This window comes from Lepus europaeus, chromosome 11 (genome assembly GCF_033115175.1).
Source record: "Lepus europaeus isolate LE1 chromosome 11, mLepTim1.pri, whole genome shotgun sequence".
Classification (NCBI taxonomy): domain Eukaryota; kingdom Metazoa; phylum Chordata; class Mammalia; order Lagomorpha; family Leporidae; genus Lepus; species Lepus europaeus.
In genome coordinates, this window is record NC_084837.1 from 89,033,557 (window position 1) to 89,057,183 (window position 23,627).

The 23,627-nt window shown below is 44.7% G+C and overlaps 2 protein-coding genes across 3 annotated transcripts in view; one reads left to right on the forward strand and one right to left on the reverse strand.

Moving 5' to 3' along the window:
- AAGAB (alpha and gamma adaptin binding protein) overlaps nt 1–18,061 on the reverse strand; it is a 53,988-nt gene extending 35,927 nt beyond the window's left edge. For both annotated transcript variants that reach the window (XM_062206193.1, XM_062206192.1), the window contains exons 1-3: nt 17,952–18,061; nt 1,028–1,218; nt 811–907 (exon numbers count right to left, since the gene is read on the reverse strand). In XM_062206193.1, the coding sequence (XP_062062177.1) occupies nt 811–907; nt 1,028–1,218; nt 17,952–18,024 (361 nt within the window). In that variant the 5' untranslated portion in view covers nt 18,025–18,061. The remainder of the gene's footprint in view (nt 1–810; nt 908–1,027; nt 1,219–17,951) is intronic.
- Nucleotides 18,062–18,293: 232 nt separating this feature from the next.
- The window catches only part of IQCH (IQ motif containing H), a 218,024-nt gene continuing 212,690 nt past the window's right edge, over nt 18,294–23,627 (forward strand). The window contains exon 1 of the mRNA XM_062204812.1: nt 18,294–18,344. Coding sequence (XP_062060796.1) covers nt 18,294–18,344 — 51 coding nt within the window. The remainder of the gene's footprint in view (nt 18,345–23,627) is intronic.

The following is a 23,627-nucleotide window of genomic DNA, read 5'->3' on the forward strand; positions in this document are numbered from 1 at the left end:
TAAAATATAAGCAAAATCTTTCTATGTAAAAACAGAATGAAAGACTCTCCACAAATCTCAACTAATTCTAAAGGAACCTAAAATAAAGTAATTAAAGAATTGATTTCTAAATTCCAAAGTATCCATTCTTTACTTTATTAAAAAAACATTTATTTATTTGAAAGGTAGAGTGATAGAGGAGGGAGGGAGGGAGAGTGAGTGCTTCCATCAGTTGGTGCACCCCCCAAACGGTTGCAACAGATCAGCCAAACTGAATTTAGGAGCCTGAAACTCCATTTGGGTCTCCTACGTGGGTGGAAGGGGTCCAAGCACTTGGGGCATCTTCCACTGTTCTCGCAGACACATTAGCAGGGAGCTGCATGGGAAGTAGAGCAGAAAGGATTTGACTGGTGCTCTGAGATGGGATGTTGGCATTGCGGGTAGCAGCGTAACACACTGTGCCATAGTGCCAGCCCCCAAAGTATCCATTCTTTAAAAAAAAAAAAGAAAGAAAGAAAGAAAGAAAGGAAGGAAGGAAGGAAGGAAGGAAGGAAGGAAGGAAGGAAGGAAGGAAGGAAGGAAGGAAGGAAGGAAGGAAGGAAGGAAGGAAGGAAGGAAGGAAGGAAGGAAGGAAGGAAGGAAGAAAGAAAGAAAGAAAGAAAGAAAGAAAGAAAGAAAGAAAACATTGCAAGATTCCCAAGGGAAATGGTTGAAAATATTTTCGGAAAGCCATGAATTCATTCAGATGTGCTGCTTGAAGCTGAGAAAACCCATGCACCTGCCCCCAAGGAATGGCAGGTGCAAGCCCCACCCTGCCCCGTGAGCACTCACCATTTTCTGACACTCTCTCACAGACCAAGATCATCACCTCGGGCAGCCAGGCTTCTGCCAGTGGGAGCCAGGAGGACACGCTATCAAGACCCGATTTCTAAAAGGAGCGAAAGCAGACAGATACACAAATAAAACCAGAACTCACAGAAAATGCAGGAGGGAACAGAGAAGACACGCAACTCTTTCATATTCAAGGCTCCAGAGAAAAGAATCTTACTTGTGTGCTGTCAAAGTAAACCACAAATGCTTGGACACACTCAGCAATCTCCGCAGTGATGAGGCATCTGTTCGGTACCACACACAGATTGATGTCTGCTGAGTAGTACTTATTATCAATGGTCCAGGGATAAAATCTCACAGCATCGTTGGAAGTCGCTTCCACAATAAGATCTTCCGTTCCAAGGATGTCTAAATAAATGACACAACATTACTATGGAAAGTCAATTTTCTCAGATAACAGAATAATCAGCTATTTTTGGCTGTATCCACTTATGTAAGGATTCCAAAGGGCCTTACATTTATTAAGGTATTTTCTTCTCTGCTCATTTGATTAGAAAAGGAATGGTGACATAATTTAAGCCACTGGCTTTTTTTATTTAAGAACACAAAAATCATTCAGACTAGCAGAGAAAAAACAGTCATCTACCCAAACACTGAGAAAAAAGCTAGTAGAAGAGAAAGAATTACAGCTGCCTTTATTTTATTGCTTAAATACTTCAGGGGAGGTGGAAGAGTATAAGGATTTCAAGGGGGCTGGTGCTGTGGCGTAATGGGTAAAGCCGCCGCCTACAGCGCCGGCATCCCTATAGGCGCTGGTTCGAGTCCCAGCTGCTCCACTTTCAAGCCAGCTCTCTGCTATGACCTTGGAAAGCAGCTGAAAATGGCTCAAGTCCTTGGGCCCCTGCACTGGCATGGGAAGACCCGGAGGAAGCTCCTGGCTCTGGATTGGCGCAGCTTTGGCCATTGCAGCCAATGGAGGAGTGAACCAGAAGATGGAAGACCTCTCTCTCTGCCTCTCCTTCTCTGTGTAACTCTTTCAAATAAATAAATCTTTAAAAAAAGAAAAAAAAAATCAAAGATTTTACCTGCTTTGTACTTGTTTCAAGCTAAAAAAAAAGATATAATTAATGCTAAACTTTGAATAAAATAGAAGAGCTGCACACATTCCTTGGATTAAATGCTTAGATATTAGTTCAGTTAATTAAAATTTTTAAAAATGGATAATTGATAAATGGCCCAATTCCATTTATATTCATCCTTGTCCACAGTCTTTGAAAGTCAACCCGAATACTTGGTAAGTTTCTGGTAAATTTCAAATGTGCAGGATTTCCAAGCAAATTAAACACTTCAGATTATAACCAAATCTTTCAGAAATCCACATGCAGGGTGGGCCTAACAGGAAATCCTCACAGTTAGAAGACAAGTCAGTGATGAACAAATAAATATAGATGTGGTCATGCAGATGCCGGAGCTCTTGGCTTCCATCAGGTCACACAATATTTAGAACTGGAAAAGACTCTGGAAATTGTTCTAACCCAACCACACCCATACCCACAACTTCCATTTTATACAGATGTGGAAAATGAGCTTAGAGAAGTAAAATGATATGCCACTAATTATGTTATTAGAAAAATACAGAGATAAATGGTCACAAGCCCCCTTTCAGCGCATGCTAAGATGCACATGTAAAAATAGGCCTCAAGTTCATAATTATCAGGACACTGAAAACTAGCAATTACATTCCAGGGCTAAGATACTTGGAGAGCAGCCATCACGTGTGGCCAATACGAAGACCTGGGGAAGTGACTGAGTCCAAAGACTGCTAGGAGCAATTTCTAGTAATATATAAGGTATATATGTGTGTGCACACATGTATGTGTGTATTCTTTCCACTGGTAAAGTCTAAGTCTCAGCATGTGGCTATTACAAGGAGCTAGTCTTCTGAAAAGTGATTCTGCCCTGAATATAAGGTACATTGTGAAACTTAAAAAAAATGTTCCCCCAACCAAAATTGTTACTCTTAAATGAACAGAAGGTCTGTACCAGTATTTGAAAATCTGGTCTCTTATCCTATAACTTTAAGCAGATCTTTCTGCTTAATTTCTACCTGAAGTCATAATCTTTCAGTGTCAATCAACTCCATCACAACCAGGTGCAGTGTCTCTCATGGAGCATTATGACAAGTTCAGGTGGGAAATGAACAGGAAGAACTGATGAATTATGAAAATCAAAGATTCTGTCTTCATGTAAATATCTCATGGGAAAAAAACTAGAACAAATTCTATGCTGCATTCAAAGCTGACATTTCAAACTTTGGGCAGGAGGCGTAGCAACATGTGGCGGTGTCCTTAAGAGCTGGCTATGCACAGCCAACACACACACTACAACATGCCAATAAAAGCACATATGGAAGAAGGCAAACTTAACCAAGGAGAACAGAAAAAAATGCATAAGCTCATTTTTTTAAAGGACTGGAGGAGTCACCATATAAATCAGTCTTCATTCATAGCTCATTGTTTCAAATAATTAATTGACTTTTTTTAAAGGTGGGGAGCACAAGCAATGAACTCATGAATGTCCTTGTTGGGAGACAGCAGAGGGGCTCGTTCCTACTGCGGCCACAATCACTTCTTTACATTTCCTAACTGGCTGTAAAGTTAAAACTTGAATCAAATTTGGGTTATGCTTTTTTCAAATCAATGCCTTCTACCAATGTGAAAAAACAAAGTAAATTAAAATGGCATGAACTTATTAACTGCAATTTAGAATATTTGGATTTATTTTAAGGGTGGTTTTTAAATTTGGATTTATTTTAAGGGTGGCTTATTAATGTTAGAATACAAGACAACAAACCAATGTTTGTTATTCAAAGCTCTTCAAATTTCAATTTTATACTGTCTGATTTTTACATGATTAAGATATTTACTTAACATATAAAAAGAATCTATTTTTTCCTCTTTTCAATAAACCCAGATGGGAACAGAACCAACAAGTTCAGAAAATGAATTTCACCATTCAGTTTTAGTAGCTGAGTGAGTAGCTATTGTTTTTAATTCTATGCACTGACTAATTTACTCATCAGATTCTCCTTCACTGAACATTTTACATCTAATCAGATACTTTCTGTGAGGCTACATATGGACTTTATTATCACATCTGTGCCCTATTAGAACCAGGGAGGAAATAGTGAAGACTGCCTCATTTTAGTTCTTATCATCAATATCATAATGTAGACTTTAATTTAAAAAATGTAAATCTCTACACTAAATATAGCTTTCCTTCCTCATCTTTTCTATTTGACTTCAAATGCTTAACAAGTTTATTCTTTCTCAAATTAAAACAAAAATCACTCCACTGGCTGTACATATGGCTAACAGTTTCTACAGACAGGGTGGAAAGTGGAATTAAAATGAAATTAAAAGGTAAACTTTCTTGGAAAAAAAAATTTTTGAAACTCATGCATAGAAGAGATTTTCCAAAAATTCATGAAAAATATATATTATGGAGAAACTAGGCATTGATCTCAGAAAATTTTTGTACCAAAATAAAAACTGTAAATTTTTTTCCACAAATTTTTTGAAGTACCCTCATGTAATTCATTCGTTTTACAGATGGGAAAACAGAGCCAGAAAAAAAGAAGCCACTATGCCCAACTGAGGCAGGACTACAACTGAATCCAGGTCATCAGCAGTCTCTGTTACACGCTGAACATCTGAGCTAGATCACACTTTAAGTGCCTCACAGTCACCCACGACCCTAAAGTACCCTCTGCCCTTTTAGGAACACTAAAAATCACAGACAGAATGAGGGTACCATTAGAAATGAACCTGCAGCAAGATCAGCCCACCACAACACTATCTATGTCACTGGGCATTTATACGCCAAAGATGAGTTACAGTGATTTTCTAGGGTTTTTTGCCAGACGGACTTCCTTGAAAAATTGTCAAAGGTCTCCCTTCTTTGCCCTTCGTTATACTGCATCGATGTAGTCAGCTCTGACACGCACAAAACAATTCAAGAGCAGCTTCGCCCTCCTGGCAGACATCGCCCTCTCATTCACACTGCCGGCAGCCACCTGGTGGAGCTCTAATTCATCACTTTTTAAGAGACAAACACTAGGTGATTAACTGCCAGGGCTGTTATTAGGAACCTGGTTTTATGGCTTCAAATAGTTTATTTCTATGCATTTATATGAGAAGTCACACATCGGTCCAGTTCCAGTAGCAAGCCTAAACCGTCCCCCTAGCTGTAAGTGCAGGTGGAAATCTTCTTCCCTGTTTGAGAAACTGTTTTTACACAGCGACCAACTCTCCAGTAGCTCCCACTTCCTCCCTTCTTTGGTGAGCGTATTCTCCACAGTCTCCCCAAAGGGAATGACTGAAGAGAAAGATTCAAGAGTCGAAGGCAGCTGTGTGCCAAGGCAGCACCTTGGCTGAACCGGACGCTGTGCTCTTCTGCTCGCCCAGCTCTGCATGGCTGCACGGCTCCCCACCTGTCCCACAGTTCCTTCCCTCCAGGGTCACTCTGACAAGCAAGCAAATGGCTGAAAAGAGGCAGCCAGCTTTCTATGATTCAGAACCAGCAAGAGCTGAGGCTCCTTTCAGCGTGAATTAGGAAGCAGATCGAGTTCAACATGAATTCCCAAAACATCACAAACATTCATTTTCATACACACAAACAGACAAACACAAATACAAATATATACCTATATATGCCTTTACCTCTGCCAAAAAGTCAAAATAAGTATTCCATGGACCGTGTTTTGGAGTGCTCATACCTCCTCTAGCAATGAAATAATTAAGTACATTTTTAATACCAACAGAATGCATGCTTAACCAATCACGACACTGTCTGTAAAGAGAAGTGGCCCAGTGGTTAAGGCACAGTTACTATGCCCTGGGGGCAGAGACAGCTGCCACCTGGAATCAGGACGATCCTTCTAGAAAAAAGCAGTCTCCTGAGAACGCTAGATTTTCTTTTTCCTCATAATCTCAAGCTGCCTTTACGGCCAGGTGTCACCACTTCCCAGCCCGGATATGAGGATCCTTCCTGGTATGCACTCTTGCAGAGAGCCAATCCTAACCAGGAGAGGGAAGACTGTGAAACCGGAGGTCAGACAGAACCGCCTCTGAATGCCGCCAGGCTTCTGCCAGACCTTGGGCAGACCAGGCGCTGGGCTTGTTTCCTCACCCGCAAGTGGGCTGGCTTCCTGGTTAAATGAAACAGCTCTAAGAAAGTATAGCCGCCGGGCACAGAGGGGCCTCAGTGAGCGTTCCCTTCCTTCTCCCCAACCCAGTTTTTTGCACGTGACAGCACTCTTGGCTGAAAGACAGGTTGGAGACGTGCTGAAGATGGTTAGGAAGAAACATCATAATTACAAACATCACAACCGCCCCCCTTAAGCTGCTGTGGCCCCTCCCTGCCACCCCTGACCACCCCCTAAAATATGCCTTCTCAAAGTTTTCTTTTCCATTGTTAAGGCATATACCGAGACAGAAGAGAAAGCAATTAGGAAAATTATAGGAGGCAGCAGAGTCTGACGTCAACTGAAGGGGAAAGTGACCATTATGAAAGAAAAGGATTGAGTAAAATGTGATTTGGGGAAAAAACACAAAACCCAGAGTTTTCATTAACTGGCAAGGCAAGAGAGGCCTTTAAAAATCATAGTAGGGTCCACACTGCTGCAAGCAGTTACAATTTCACAGCCAGTTTCATAAAAATGTCATATAAGAAGGGTGCTGCTCTGTCACATACTCTGTAGCAGCCATTAACTAACAGATGGTTCCCCAGGTACCGAGAGGCGACCACATTGCTGCAATGTAAAGACGGCACTTAATGGGTAAAACTGAAAAAGCTGGCACTTTACACAGTCCAGTGTCAAGAATTCCCAGCTGGGATTCCCGGAGAGATCATACACAGGCTCGTGGCGCGAGGCTGTGCGGTGTTCCTTTCATCTGTCCGTCAGGTCAGTCGCTGCAGCAGTAACTGGACTGAATGAAAACAGCACACCACCGCCTCAACAATAGCACAGAGATCCTGGTGTGCTCACAACACCTCATTACCCCTCCCCAACCGCCCCTTCTCTGCTCACACTGAAATTCACATTTCCACATGGTCTTGGGTTTTTTATATCACAGTGGAAAAGTTTTCCAAGTTGAAGCAGAAGAAATCCAACCTAGTCCTCCTTCTAGAAACCTGGTCTACTTTCTCCCTGTGGTCATCTGGAATTGGTCACCACAGCTGCATCTTAACATAACTGGGGTGGGGACGTGCCAGCATGGAAATGCGACATAAAGAGGCCAGCAGGAAGCGGAGAACATGGAGAAGTGCTGCAAGAGGCCCAGCAGGAACCGCCAGCCTGAGTCTCAGGGCTGCACCCCAAGCCCACTCTACTGCCCAACTGACGACCACTTCCTACCCATGTTTCTTTGCATTCCATTCTATCATTTATTTAAAATGACAGTCTGTCAACACCTGGAGACACTTCTGATTGTCATGAGCAGGGAGCTGCTGACAGCCTACGATGCCTGGGACAGACCCATACAGCTAAGTTTGGGGCCCAAAATGTTAACAGTCTCAAACCTGAGAACCCCTGCACTACAGCAGATACCTTGTGGAATCCCCTTAGCTGTAGTCCTCAAACAAAACGTTGCAGAATACAGGCTGGTTTTTATTGGCAACTGACCTTAGATGCTTTGGAAGTAATCAATTAAATATCAGTTTCTGGAATAAAAAGACTTAGCAGGAGGATTAGGAGATTATAACAATTTTCATATTCAAGTGATAATTTTCCACAGACAAATCAGCACCACATAATAAAACCTTAAAGAAATCTGAAATCTCAGTGTCTACTCAGGACAACAATGAAATCTGAAGCAGATGCTAATTTACTTTGAAAGGAGACAAATTTCCTAAATGGCGTTAAGTCTAATGATCAGCATTTACTCTGTAGCCTCTGTACTCAATACTGAAAACAAACATGGTCCACTAGAAAGTGTCATGAAATAGGCCCAACACCCAGCACCCAAAAGGTCCTGCAGGAGGGGCACAGTCGTCACTGGGCAGCACAAGGAGTCATGGAAAAAGAAAACACTGACCAGCCAGACTTCGCCAAAAATTAAAAATTACAAACTTCTGTTTCAGAAAAATGTCATCAAGAAAATCAAAAGACAGGCCATAGAACAGAAGAAAATATTTACAAATTATGTATCAGTAAGGTACTTGTAACAGTATGTAAAGAAATCTTACAATTCACTAATAGGATAAAAAATAAATTTATAAATGGATTTTTAAAAAAGGAATGGACATTTAGCCTAGTAGTCGAAATGCTGGTATCTGACACTGGAGTGCCTGAGCTGGAGCCTCAACTCTGGCTCCTGACTGCAGTTTCCCATGAACGCAGGCCCTGCGAGGCAGTTGTGATGGCTCAAGTAACTGGGTTCCTGCCATCCACGCAGGAGACCTGGATTGTGTTCCCAGCTCCTGGCTCTGGCTCTGGCCCTGACCATGACCCAGCCCTGACTATTATAGGCATTTAGAAACTGAGTCAGTAGATGGGAAATCTCTGTCTCTCCAATAAATTTTTTTTAAGGACAAAAAAGATTTTCATAGACATTTCACCAAAGATACATGAGTGGAATACATGCACATGAAGATTCTCAACATCATTATTTGTTAGATAAATGTAAATTAAAATCACAATTGAGATACTTCACACCCATTAGAATGGCTAAAATTGAAACTACTGACAATAACAAGCGTTGTCAAAGATGTGGAGAAACTGGGACTCAAACATTACTGATAGGAATGTACAAAAGTGCTGCATGCTGAAAAACAGTTTTACAGTTTCTTAAACATGAAATTACCTTATGACCAGCAATTCTATTTCTAGGCATCTGCCTAAGAGAAATGAAAACATGCCCACATGGAAATCTGTACAAGAGTGTTCATAACAGCATTATTCACAACAGCCAAAAAGCAGAAACAAGGCAAATGTCCATCAACCAATGAGCAGATAAACCAAGTGTGATATGCTCATGCAATGGAATATGAAGTATACTCCACACATGGATGAACCTCAGAAAGATTGTGCTAAATAAAAGAAGCCAGACACAAAAGACCACATATTATATGACTCCATTTATGTAAAATATTCAGGGGCTGGCGCTGTGGCACAGTGGGTTTAAAGCCCTGGCCTGAAGTGCCAGCATCCCATATGGGCGCCAGTTCAAGTCCCGGCTGCTCCTCTTCCGATCCAGCTCCCTGCTATGGCCTGGGAAAGCAGTAGAAGATGGCCCAAGTCCTTAGGACCCTGCATCCACATTGGAGACCTGGAAGAATCTCCTGGCTCCTGGCTTCAGATCAGCACAGCTCTGGCTGTTGCGGCCATCTGGGGAGTGAACCAGCGGATGGATGACCTCTCTCTCTCTGTCTCTACCTCTCTCTGTAACTCTGCTTTCAAATAAATAAAATAAATCTTAAAAAAAAAAAATCCAGAAAAATCTACAAAGGCAAAAGACAGAAAATGCACTGACAATTGCCTAGGGCTGGGGATAGGAGGGAAAAGTGACTATAAATAAACACAAGGTGGCCAGTGCCGTGGCTCACTAGGGTAATCCTCCGCCTGTGGCGCCGGCACCCCGGGTTCTAGTCCCGGTTGGGGCGCCGGATTCTGTCCCAGTTGCTCCTCTTCCAGTCCAGCTCTCTGCTGTGGCCCGTGAAGGCAGTGGAGGATGGCCCAAGTGCTTGGGCGCCTGCACCAGCATGGGAGACGAGGAGGAAGCACCTGGCTCCTGGCTTCAGATCGGTGCAGTGCGCTGGCCACAGCGGCCATTTGGGGGGTGAAGCAACGGAAAAGGAAGACCTTTATCTCTGTCTCTCTCTCTCACTAACTCTGCCTGTCAAAAAAAAAAAAAGCACAAGGTTTCCTTCTGAAATGAAAGATATGTTCTAACACAAGACAGTAGTGATGGCTGTTGTACAACTCCTTAGATATATTTAAAAATCAATGAGTTATAAATATGCCCTCTTAAATAAATGGATTTTATAGTAATGATATCCCAAAAAAAGATACGAAATAACCATGGAGGCTGGGAGATAATGCCCTCCCGTTTCTGCTGAGCCAGGTGACTGAGGCCTGTTTCAGGCACCAAGAACAGTGGGTGGCACATGTTAAGTATTTGAGGGCATGAAGTCAACCCAGCTCAAAGTCAGATAGCTATGGAGAGGAAAGAACTTAGTGTTCAAGCCACAGATTTTCACCCCACAAACATCTTGCACAACCCAGGCAGAATTCAGACAGAACAGCAACTCTGCTGTATCAACATCACAGCACTGTTTATTGCCAAACGAGCACACATTTTCCTGCTCTGAACAGACTGACATTGGTCCAAGTATGGTGATGCTTTCCCCACCTCTGTGCAGAACCAGCCTTTAACTGTAAGGAATATCCAAGCCCAAATGGGTGGTTATCGTAAAGGTTTGTAATCATAAAGGCTCCTTAAGAGTTTCACAGCTGTCCTGGTCCATCTTTAACCTACGTCAATCTTGCCTCCTGGATAAGTAATTAGAGATGTATTTGTAGTATTTGCAGGCACTGATTCCAACATCAATACAAAGTCACGTCCAGATTATCATTCTTGCCAGGCAAATCTAAAACAATTTTCATACTTTAACCTTTTAAAAAATGATTTTATATCAGATTTCATTATTTATGGAGTGTCATTACTTGAAGAATTATACAGGGCAAAAGGGAGGAAAAGTTGTTAAAACCCAATGACCACTGCATACTTTTGCCAAACAAAAACAAGCAGATGGCACAGAAACAAAGGTTCAAGTCTAGACATGCTCAGAACCTTCCAGGATGGTACAATACTCTGCATCATAAACAGCTTTGTGCCACAGAGACTGACGCCTAACAGTGTTCCACTGGCATTTCTCCTCCTCCTCTCCACCTCACCCCGTTTACTGGAATGTAATATGCTAGAAAGACAATACCTTACAATTAGTTCACTCATCAATAATATGTTAAGGGTTAGTCTAAAACTTCACACACACCAAAGTCAACGTTTCTATTCTACAAGTAAGGAAACAAACTGAACACCAATAGAGACATTTTCATTTATTATTTAACATTACACTGCATCTACCAAGGCCACAACTACCATGAAAGAGTAAGTTTAAATGTACTTTGAAAGCTATAAGATTTCTCATGTTAGGAGTAAAATCTACAGCAATTTCTCCCATCCCTGTCTCCACTTTGAATACATACAGTTCAGGCTGCCAAGAAGTTGATCATTTTCTAAATATAGAAAAGAATTACAATTGAATCCTGGCTCCCAGCTTATCAGATGAACAGCTTTGGGAAACCACAGCTTTTTTGAGCTTTAATTTCACACACACACACACACACACATAAACATAACATGGACATGTTGTTAAGTCTTTTTGGATTTGCATGGAGTACAAACTTGTATTAAAGCTTTCCCTTCTCCTTAGGCTGACAATTTAACATTTTTCTAAAATAAACACAAAAATCTTATGCCCTTTTACAATGTTAATTATAAATTTAAAAGTATAATAAAGTATCATTGCTAAAAATAAATCAAAGTTCCCCCACCCCCATTACTAGTTGAAACCACTGCTTTAGTCTGACCGGCCACTGAATCACTCTGCGATGACAACTGTAGGCCCTTGTGGGAGACTTTGTTGGCCTGATCTTTCTTCCATCCTTTGAAGAAAATAAACCCTTGGAAATATACAATCCAATTAAAGGCAGAGTTTTCCTACCACAACAAAATAACAACTCTGCTTAAACAAAAATTATGACTTATTTCTAGGGAGACCAAAAGCTCCACTCAAAATATCTAAAGAAGTTGCAGAGGAGCCAGTGCTGTGGCGTAGTGGACAAGCCTTCACCTGTGCTCATCCCATATGAGTGCTGGTTCGTGTCCCAGCTGCTCCTCTTCCAATCCAGCTCTGTGCTATGGCCTGGGAAAGCCCAAGTGCTCAGGTCCCCATAGGAGACCTGGAAGAAGCTCTTGGCTCCTGACTTCGGATTGGCCCAGCTCCAGCCATTGCGGCCATTTGGGGAGTGAGCCAGCAGATGGAAGACCTCTCTCTCTCTCTCTCTCTGTAACTCTCTATCTCACAAATCAAATAAATAAAATCTTTAAAAAAAAAAAAAAAGTAAAGAAGTTTGCAGAAAAGTGCAAATTAGAAGACTCCAGCTCTTATCACACGGCTAGACAATGTGGGCTAAGCTGCACGACAGCCTTTTCCTTTCAAATAAGAATACTCTTAGTAAACTGCTTTTGCAAGGATCAGAATCTGACAGACCTAGAAACAAACTCGCAGTCTTGCAGAAGAATGCACGTTTTCCACAGAACCAAAGTCCCAAGCGATGGCTGGCTGTGCCTGTGCAATTCCTCATAGCCTAGTTTACCCATCACATCATTAGCTGCCTGGTTCTGCAGCCTCGGAAACCTGAGGACCAGAGGACTTGTTGCTTCTCTGGGTAAATGTACCCGGATTCCAAACATGAAAAGTTAAATTTCCTACTCTATAAGTTAAATGAAATTACTGAAACCTTAGAATAAAGCTTGGAACTTCAGTTTTCAAAAACGAACATACACAAACTTGAGCATGCCAGAGTTGGGGAGGTGGAGCAAGATGGCAGCTGAGCAAGATGCTCCAGCGATCATCTCCCTATTCACAAACCAAGCCACCTTCACAAGGGCTGAGGAAGCCGCCGGCGCTGTGGCATAGTAGGCTAAGCTTCCACCTGTGGCGCTGGAATCTCACGTGGGAACTGGTTCAAGTCCTGGCTGCTCCAATTCCGATCCAGCTCCCTGCTGATGGCCTGGGAAAGCAGTGGAAGATAGTCTAAGTGCTTGGGCCCCTGCACCTGCATGGGAGACCCAGAAGAAGCTCCTGGCTTCAGATTGGCCAAGCTCCAGCCGTTGTGGCCATTTGAGGAGTGAACCAGTGGATGGAAGACCTCTCTCTGTCTCTCCATCTCTGTAACTCTACCATTCATATAAAAAAAAATAAATAAAATCTTAAAAAAAAAAAAAAAAAAGAATCTGAGGAAGCCAGGTGGGAGATCACAATGCTTGGTCTAATACAATAAGAAAAGACACACCGAAGAAAACAGGATGGAAGAAGTTGCCCACGTTGCCCCTACCCCATCTCCAAGCAACATAGCACACACAGAGATACCTCACCTCCCACGCTGGGGAGGGACAGAGAATTAAGTCTAAAACCTAGACATGAAGCACAGTACCAGGCCTGCGACAGGGAAACTGGTGCTAGACAGGGCTCCACCCATGGTCCCTGCTCCAGGCCAGTACTTGCAGACCAAGCCTTTGAATCCTCTAGCCTGGCAGCCAAGAAACACTTCTGCCACTCCTCCTTCAGCCTCCAGCAGACAGCAAAACAGGACTCCAGCTACTGTGGAGTAGGGCGGGAAAGTGAGCTGAGCGCATTCCTTGAAGCTCAGATAAAACCCAGAGGCCACTACCCGCAGGCCAGGGCTCACAGAGCAAGCCTCCAGATCTGCCCCGGCATCAGAAGGAGACCTGTTCCTTGGTGAGAGGGACTCATTGCAGCCTTGTGCAGGGTTGGCATGCACTCCCATGTACCCTGCACAGAGCCCAGGGACCGTGAGACCCAGCTGGCCTCCACCACCCCTCCTGGAACCCCAGACAGTGAAGGGTAACAACTGAGCCATAGTGGAATAGGGCAGGAAAGTGAGCTCAGGGCTTTGCCTTGGAGCTCAGTGCCAGTCCCACTGCAGTAAGAACCAGCACCAAACAGGGCCCAAAGATTACTATCCCCACCACAGATGGAGTCTCCAGGACCCACACCCTAGTAGGATGGAGTTGTGTTTTGACTATATCACCCCCAGCCTTGCATGGGCCTGCGTGCATTGACAAGACAGCACAGGACCCTGTGGCTATGTGACTCAGGTGCAGTGCAGCTAAGTGTCAGCCTGGGTGGCCAAGGATCTGCCTTCACCATGCGTTTCCCCATACTGCGCAAACAGCAAGAAGCACGACCCCAGCCCCTAGGAAGTACAGCACCAAGACAAGCACAGGACTGCAAACTGGAACTCACGCCAGGCTGGCAAAATTCGACACTAGGCAGAACCCAACTCCCTGTCCACAGGCCAGTGCTCGTGGACAGAGGTCTCTGGACCTGCCTCAGCGCCAATAGAGACTCATGACCCCAGCTGATTGGACTAGTATCTTGCCCAGCATCACCTGCGGCTGTTTGTAGCTGCCTCGGGATACAAGTCCACCTCAGCAGGCAGCCCACAGTAAGGCGGGCCTTGGTTCTACCCCCATGCTATGGCAGGCTATGGACTCCAGATGTGGCCTTTCACTGAACTGCTGGTGGCCACAAGACTTCTCACTATTCCTCCCCCAACCTCAGGCAGCATAACAAAGAATAAGGAAGAAAAGGTAGAAGGATGCCAAGAAACTGCATAGACACCTGTGGCTGGTGCCACAGGGACCCATCCCAGTGTGTACCACCAAACTTTGGGCCAGTCACATCCCCTGTCACCCAGGAACCTAAGCTACTCCATCCAGGTCTCTGGATAGACACGCCCATGATCCCAGTCACCATGGATTAAAAGCTGGTGCCCCCAAGACCTTGGTCCCACCCTACAACCTGCCACAGAAACCCACGCAACCTGGCTGTGACTGAGAGGAGTACCACACACCCCCACTGCCACTGTCATCAACTACAGTTGAAGACAGGGAGACTATACTCTACAGCACTGAACTGGAACTGTAGCCAAACAGCTTGTCAACCTGACACATCTCCAGCAAAAAAGCCTTTTACCACAAAAGTGATAGAAACTACTGATCTGCCAGATACAAAACTATCAACATAGGGACACAGATACCAAAAAGAAAGGCAATAAGATGCCCCCAAAGGAACAAAACACTCTAGTAACAGATGCCAAAGAAAAGGAGATCGACCAAAGGCCAGTTAAAGATTTCAAAAGAATGATTATAAAGATGTCAGAGATACAGACAAAATTAGGGAAACAATGCATGATACTCATAAAGGAGAAATTCAACAAAAAGACAGAGATCTTGAAAAAGAACCAAACAGAAATCTTGGAAATGAAGAACTCAATAAGTCAAAGAAAAAATACAGTTCAAAGCCTCAACAATAGGACAGATCAAGTAGAAGAAGGACTATCTGAACTTGACTGAAATAGAGGGGGGGGGGGAGATGGAGGGAGGAGAGGGAGGGGAGGAACGGGGGGAGAGGGAGAAGGAGAGAAGGAAGAAGAGAGAGAGAAAGAGAGAGAGGGGGAAACAATGAAGAAAGCATCTGAAACCATTGGGACACCATTAAACACACGCACAACACTCAAATTGTGGGGATCCTTGAGGTAGAAGAGAGGAATAATGACATAGAAAAACCTCTTCAATGAAATAATAGCTCAAAACTGCCCCAATATAGAGAAAGATATGGACATCCAAGTACAGGATGCCCACAGGACCCCAGACAGACATGACCAGAAAAGATCTTCACAGTGACACTTTATAGTCAACCTCTCAAAAGTACAACACAAACAGAATTCCAAACCCAGTAAAAGTGCAGAGTCACATTTAATAAGTCCCCAAGAGGTTAACAGATTTTTCAGCAGAAACCTTACAGGCCAGAAGGAAATGGAATGATATATTCTAACTTCTGAAAGAAAAAACTGCCAACTTCAAAAAGACAAAAAATAATAAATGCTGGCAAAGACATAGAGAAAAGCAAACCCTTACACACTGCTGGTGAGAATGCAAATAAGTACAGTCATTACATAGAACAGTATGGAAGTATGGCAAAAAAAGTAAATAGATCTCCCACATAACCCAGCTATCCCACTTCCGGGGACTATATCTGAAGAAAATGACGTCAGTATAGAAAGATACCTGCACTCCCATCTTCACTGTAGCTCTATTCACAGTAGCAAACAGATGAACTCAACCTATGTATCTGTCAATGAATAAAAAAAGAGAATGTGGTAGATAACACTATAAACTTATTCTGCCATAAATAGAATGAAATTCTGACATCTGCAGCAAAATGGATGGAACTGGAGGTCATCACGTTAAGCAAAATAAGCCAGACATAGAAAGACAAATATCACATGTTCTCTTTCATATGTAGAAGCTAAAAATAAAAAGTTGATCTAAACTTAGAATAGTGATTATATGGAAGGATGAGGAAGAGAGGATGGAGGGAGGCTGGATAAGACCAAAAGACAGGAATAATAAGTTCTAGTGTCCCACAGCACTACCGTAGGGTGACTGCAGTTCACAATAACCAATTATATACTGTGTGAAGAACTGGAAGCGAGGAGCCCACAGGCTCTAAACATAATGAAAAGAGAAGGAAATGGAAATGCCAATTGGTGGATTTGATCAGTTTATGTCTTATGTGTGTGTGTGTATGTGTGTGTATTGAAATTCTGTACCATCTCTATAAAAATGTATAAATATTAATACATCAAAATATTTTCTAATTTAAAAAATAAAAAATACTAGGTTCAAGTTAATATTATATAATCTAACATAAAGACAGGTAACTAACACAGCAAAAGAATTTTATATCTATAAGGATGTTAGAGATGACTTGGAGCTGTCTTCTACTTTTAATGTTAATCCTTTATAGTAGGAATGACCAATAAGAAGATACTTCAAAAAGTCTATGGGGGGGGGGGGGGCAGCGCTGTGGTTAAGCTGCTGCCTGCAGTGCCAGCATCCCATATGGGTGCCGATTCGAGACCTGGCTGCTCCACTTGTGATCCAGCTCTCTGCTATGGCCTGAGAAAGCAGCAGAAGATGACCCAAGTCCTTAGGCCCTGCACCCGTGTGGGAGCCTGGAAGAAGCTCCTGGCTCCTGGCTTCGGATGGGCCCAGCTCTGGCTGCTTCAGCGATTTGAGGAGTGAATAGCAGGTGGAAGACCTCTCTCTCTCTCTCTCTCTCACTCTTTCTCTCTCTCTGCCTCTGCCTCTCTCTAACTTTGCCTTTCAAATAAATAAATAAATAAATCTTAAAAGGGGGGGAAGGGAGGCAGGGAGAAAAAGAGGGAAGAAAGGAGGGAACCGTAAGGAATACTGCTTAGAGGAATGCAAACAGTGTTAGTTATCATTCCACAAGTCTTATAATCAAACTTTCCTAGCAAGGAACTTTCTAAGAGATCATAACTAATAACTAAACCACAGAGAGCTGGAGGGACATCTCACCTAATTCCGTCATTTGAGAGGTGAAGAAAATACCTGAGTGATTCTTTACGGTGTACAAAAACAAACAAAAAAAAAATCCATCAATCCTAAAACCGGTGTACATGGCCCATCTTAAGATCAAGAAACTAGGCGATGTAGAGAGAGTATTTAACAACAAGCCGCATCATTTACCGAATGCTCACCACGTGCCAGTCTCCGGGCTAAGCACCACCCTGTGAACATCATTTACCATTGTACGGACAGAAAAACGGACGCGCCTAGGCTCATACAGCTCAGTCACCGCTCCGCTCACAGGCGTCTGGACTCCTATATAACCCGACCTCACAGGCCCCGTTACCGCACGCGGCTCCCAGGGCGGTCATTACGTGGACGCAGGGGCAAACGCACCAGGTCCAGCACTACCCAACAGCTGTGGGCGAGGCGCTCACCGCAGCCTCGGCGCGGACGGGGTGAGCTGGGCTTCATTCGTCAAAGCGCAGCGGGGCACTCAGAGGAGACAAGCATGCTCCCCCACCTCGTCGGCAGGGACAGGAATAAAGTCCAACACCCCCAACCCTGGCAGCACCGTGCACTCGCCTAACAGCACCATTGCCAGCGCGCCCTCACGTTCATCTCGGCGGACCCTCACTCCGGCCTGCGGGCCGGGCCGGACGCCCCGCGTCACACAAGGAGCTGGAAAGAGCGCAGGTGTAGGCCGGCTGGCCGACCAGAAAAGCAATGAGTTTACGAGCCGGGGGCCAACACCTAGGACCAGAGCACCTGGACCCAGTGAATGAAGAGCCCGCAGCGAGGACAAGGCCCAACGAGAGGCCGTGGCTCTGGGGCTGTCGCCCGCCGAGGTTCAGGGACCTTGCATGTCGGCCCAGGCGCGTGGCTACTCACGTTGGACCAGCCGGTCTCCGCTGAAGGTAGAAGAGCAGCTGGTGACAAGCGCACAGGGGACGCCGGCAGCCATAGCTGCGCGGGACAGCCGGTTCCGTCCGGGAGCCACTTCCGCCTTGGGCTGTACCACGGCGAGCCGGCGCGCGGGGGAGACACGCCAGAATGGTCCGAGTTCTCAGGACCAACCAAATGGCCTAACCCAACCCTCACCCCCCGCTTCCGCTGCCGGCGTAGAACAGGCCGGGCCGCGTGCCGTGTTGCCATGGGGACGAGCGCTTCTCCTCAGGTTTCCGAGCCTGGAGGCCGAGCCTTGCGGGGGAAGCATCCCTCCTGGTCCTAGCCATGGCACAGGAGACTGAAAACTACGACCCCATCGGAACCATCTTAATCCAGGTGGGAAACGGGCCTTTCCCGGCACTGCCCAACTTCCGAGCGAAGCTTAGTAGCGCCGGTTCAACGCGCCCACTCGTTTTGGGGCGAGAGGGGTTCCCCCAAAACACCCCCCCGCATCCCTTCCACGGACCCAACACCCTCAGGGTGGCTTTGCCCATGGATTTCGCTCCAGCAGCATGGCCGCCCTGTCTCTGATAAAACTCCACGACCCCGGAACCTTCAGGAAAAAAAAGTCCATCTTACACCGAAGCACCATTATAAAATGTTATATCCTGAAAAATTTGAACCCGTGCTGTCGGGGCGTGGAGGAGACGCGAATCAGAAACACTGGAAGGAGATCAGGAATTTGGGGAGAAAATGGAAATGTGTGGAGTACTTTTCCTAAGCACCCCAATTTGGGGGAGCAAAATGCCCATTGTTTGGGAGCGCACCCAGAGGAAAATATATCAAAGATGATTTGTATTGCACATCAAGTGTGACAAATTTAAAAATTCAGGGGAGTAACTTTTTAATTAGAGGTGGGAAGTATGAAGAAAGTTTTGGCATCTCCGGTGTAACTCGGTTTTGTAACAGGTACAGATTTTTCTGAAATGGTTAAGGCACTTTGTTTTCTCACACTCAAATGAGGTGGCGTTAAAATGTATATATCATCACTTTTATGTTTCGTTCCTCTAGACTGAGGCTTGAAGTAATGGGCCTTACACCACTCCATCAGGCTTCTCAGGGGTGTGAAGTGATGTTCCCTCTTCAATTGCATCTGGTTTTCCTGTCCAAATTTTGATCTGATCGTTGAGCGACTTCCTTCACTTCACCTTTTTTCAAAATACGAGCCCCTAGTCACCAATGTCATGGATTTCCCTGACATGACTCCTACCTAAATCTTACCTTGTGTCTTTGAGCATCACCCTGCTGTGAGTTTGGGCAAACTCACCGAAGTCTGAAGGAGCAGGTCTCTCACGGCTGCCCTGGCTTCCACTGGTTCAGGGGATCAGAACCACCGTCACTTCAGACCAGCTGGCTGCAGATAGAGGGGCCTCGTGACCGTCCACACACTCAGTAATTAATGAGGACGACCCTTGGAACTCAGGACCGGCTAAGGGAAGGAGTGCGTGGGACAGGATCCCGGAGGCTCCCAGACAGAGCTGCTGGGCTTCGTGTCCCTGTGCGTCCGCACTGTGTGACCATGTGCACAGCGTGTTGCCAGCTGCAGAAGCTGCCTGGGGCTTTGGGCATCCAGAGGTTGTATTGGGCTCAATTTCACATGGCCCTCGACGACGACCTTTAGTTTGCAGCCCCTCAGGGTTGGGAGGCAGACTAATGTCTTTAGTCTCCTGTTTCTCTATACATAGGAACTGACACAGTGCGGCTTATAAGTCATGCTAGGCTGCCCGGTGGCCAAAGACCTGAGCCAAAGACCCTTTTTTTCAGGCTGGACATATCAGGGCCCTAGAAATCAGTTACCGGTAGCAAAGCAAAGGATAAACCTCCCTTCCTGCACACACCACATCTTCTGATAGACCCTAAACATGTGGAACACCAGTAGAGACTCCTACCTAGAAACAGCCAGCTCTCCGGCCGGCGCCGCGGCTCACTAGGCTAATCCTCCGCCTTGCGGCGCCGGCACCGATCCTGTCCCTCTTCCAGGCCAGCTCTCTGCTGTGGCCAGGGAGTGCAGTGGAGGATGGCCCAAGTCCTTGGGCCCTGCACCCCATGGGAGACCAGGAGAAGCACCTGGCTCCTGCCATCGGATCAGCGCGGTGCGCCGGCCGCAGCGTGCTACCGCGGCGGCCATTGGAGGGTGAACCAACGGCAAAAGGAAGACCTTTCTCTCTGTCTCTCTCTCACTGTCCACTCTGCCTGTCAAAAAATAAATAAATAAATAAATAAAATTAAAAAAAAGAAACAGCCAGCTCTTCCTCGCAGTACACTTAGGTGACTGGCGCAATCCAGTTTCTCTTTAGTTTATTTCACCAGCCCAGAAATGGCTCTAAAAAAAAGAGAGACCAGAAATGGAGAATTCCCATGTGCAATTTCCGTCTTTCCCTTGACATAATGCTGTTCCTGAGGGCTGTTCCTCTTGTGGTTTGGAATGGTGCAGGATCCAGTGTTAAAAGCCCGCTTCAGAGTGGATCCAGAGGGAGCTGTTTGGTCAACCTAAGATACATTGTTAGGGTCATAGATACCTGCTGACCTTGAATGGTGAACTTGGACAGAAGAGCTAAGAGTCAGAACCCCTGTTGACCCACACCCCTCCTTGTCTAACAGGGTTACTGCCGACACTGAGTGGAGGAGGAGCGCCTACATGTTAGCCTGGTTATTGAAGCTGATCTCTGCAGACCGTCAGCTTCTCTTCATGTAGGCCTAGAGGGTTCTTCGAAAGTCCATGGGGAAAAAAAATCCATGCATAGATTTCCAAAAATGTTAGCACCAAAAAAAACTTAGAATGCCATTGTCCACGAACGCTTTAAAGTACCCTCACGTGTATAACGAGGAGTTGGAAGACCCTCCCCACTTTCCCAGTGAGCCCTTCACATGTGTGAGCGTGCAACACCAGGCCAAGACACCAGCGTGGACTCCACCTGTGGTGGAAGCTGTGGTCTGTTGCCTTCAAACAGGCTACAATAAGCAGGATGTCTAGCGGAAGGAGCACTTGGTTTTGCAGTCAGAATATTGAGGTCTGGCCATGACCTTGGCATTCTCTGGTGGGTAACGTTGAACTAGTTTCATCTCCTAGGATGAGAAGAGCTAAGATTAGATTCACCTCTTCTCAAAGTGTGGTCTCGGGATCAGCAGCATCATTACCACCTGGATACCTGTGAGAACTGCAAACTCACAGGCCTCACCCCAGACCTACTAAATCAGGAACCCCGGGGTCGGGGCCCTCCAGCCTGTTTCTACAAACCTTTAGATAATTCTGATGCTCGCTCAAGTTGGAGAGCTGCTCTAGGTTGCATTGTAAAATATAAACTGTAATAGGACTTTAAAGAGGCAAATCACAATAATCAAAGCTAACGTACTATATCATACAGTGTTCTAAGTGCTGTATAAATGTTAACGCATTTAATCTGTACAATGTGGCTATCAGATATAATGTTATTATCATCATATCATGGAAGGGAAACTGACCAATGATGGACATATTGTGGATGGGCCCCTAGGCAGAGCAGGTGTGAGCATCCTTCTCAAACCTTTTCAGTTCATCATTAAGTCTCCTTTTGCCCCTTGTGTTCCTCTAGGTGTTTATATCCTGCCTTTGCCACTAATTTTTACCAAATTTCACCTTTCTGTAATTCTGTGTATTAAGCATGTGCTCACTCATGGAGGCTGTGGAGTCAGACCAACTGGATTTGAATAGCCCCACCAGTTAACTAGCTATGTTACCTTGCACAGGTTACTTAGCCTGTATGAAATGAAGATGGTATTAACTCCTTCATGGGAATCTTATAAAGATTAAATGTAGGATAATGCAAAGTGTAGCAATAAATACCAGCTATTATTAGATATATCTGGTCTTGTACCCTTTTATGTAATTTAAGTTTTGTGTACACTTATTTTTTTTTTATTTGACCGACAGTGAGAGAGAGAGACAGAGAGAAAAGTCTTCCTTCCACTGGTTCACCCCCAAAATGGCCGCCATGGCCGGCACTGCACTGATCTGAAGCCAGGAGCCAGGTGCTTCCTCCTGGTCTCCCATGCAGGTGCAGGGCCCAAGGACCTGGGCCATCCTCCACTGCCTTCCTGGGCCACAGCAGAGAGCTGGACTGGAAGAGGAGCAGCCGGGACTAGAACCCAGCACCCATATGGGATGCTGGTGCTGCAGGTGGAGGATTAGCCAAGTGAGCCATGGCGCTGGCCCCTTGAGTACACTTATTTTTAAGTTTAGTCTGTTTTTTAGTCTAAATTATTGGAAGAAGAGGGAAAGTTAATGTTAACATGTCTTTATATAAATAAAGTGAACAAAGTTCATGTATTTCATAATATAGAGTTTTAAGAACACAAATGATATTTCCCATCCATCTCTCCCTCCCTCCTTCCTTTCCTTCTTTTAATTTTTGCTGTGACATACTTTCAATTTACTTTATAATCACAAGCTTAATCCTCCACTGAGTAAAGAATTCAACCAGTAGTAAATAGAAAAACTCACTGTCCCTCAAGAGTATAGGCAAGGGCTATAAATAATAATCAAGGTGCCAGTGTTGTGGCACAGTACGAAGAGCTGCTGCCTGTGATGCTGGCATCCCTTATGGATACTGGTTCAAGTTTCAGCTGCTCCACTTCGGTCCAGCTTCCTACTATGGCCTGAGAAAAGCAGCAGAAGATGGCCCAAGTGTTTGGACACCTGCCACCTGGCTTCTCCCTGGTCCAGCAGGTGGAAGATTCACCCTCCCCACTATATAATCCTGCCTTTCACATAAACAAATCTTTAAAAAATTAATCAAATCTCAAAATGTCAATTTTACTCATATACATTTTTTGTACTCTTTATATTAGTTACTACAAATCAGAGAATAGTAGCTCTGTGTCAACACTGACTTGGGAGATATTGGAGCTAAGTAGATAGTTTGATATTTTCACTCTCATTCTTACCAGTTCCTCTTGATTGATTTGCCAGGAGCATACAATAAAAACTGAATGGGGGAATGGTTGGGAGAGCAGGTATTTAACCTAGCAGTTAAGGCACTAGCATCTTAACTAGGGCGTTATCCCATCAGAGTGCCTGCGCTTCATTCCCAGCTCCAGCTCTGGCTCTTGATGCCAGATTCCTGGGAATGCAAACCCTGGGAGGCAGCAGTGATGGCTCAAGTAATTGGGTTCCTGTCATCCAAGAGGGAGACCTGGACTGAGTTCTCGGCTCCTGGCTTTGTCCCTGGCCCAGCCCCAGCCGTTGCTGGCATTTGAGGAGTGAACCAGTGAATGAAAGCTGTCTTTCTCTCTGTGTGTCTGCCTCTGAAATAGAAAATTAATGGGGTTATAAATAACTTGAAGTTATGATAATGACTCAACAAACTCTGTAGTAGCCATGAATAAAGTGGAATCCTCATATTACTTCTGACCACATGTAGTCTGGTATCATGATTCTTTTAAATTTTAGAGCAGATCTTTTCTGCATTAAATGTGGGCTTCGATTTTTGTCCCCAGTCAAAATAATAATCTAAGTAGAAAATTGATGGAAAACAATGCATTTGGTGGTCTCAGAAATGTTGGGTGACATAAAAGTTCAGTGTGGTAGATTGGAGCTGTGTGAAGAAAAAAAAAAAAAACCAGAGATTTAGAACATCATCT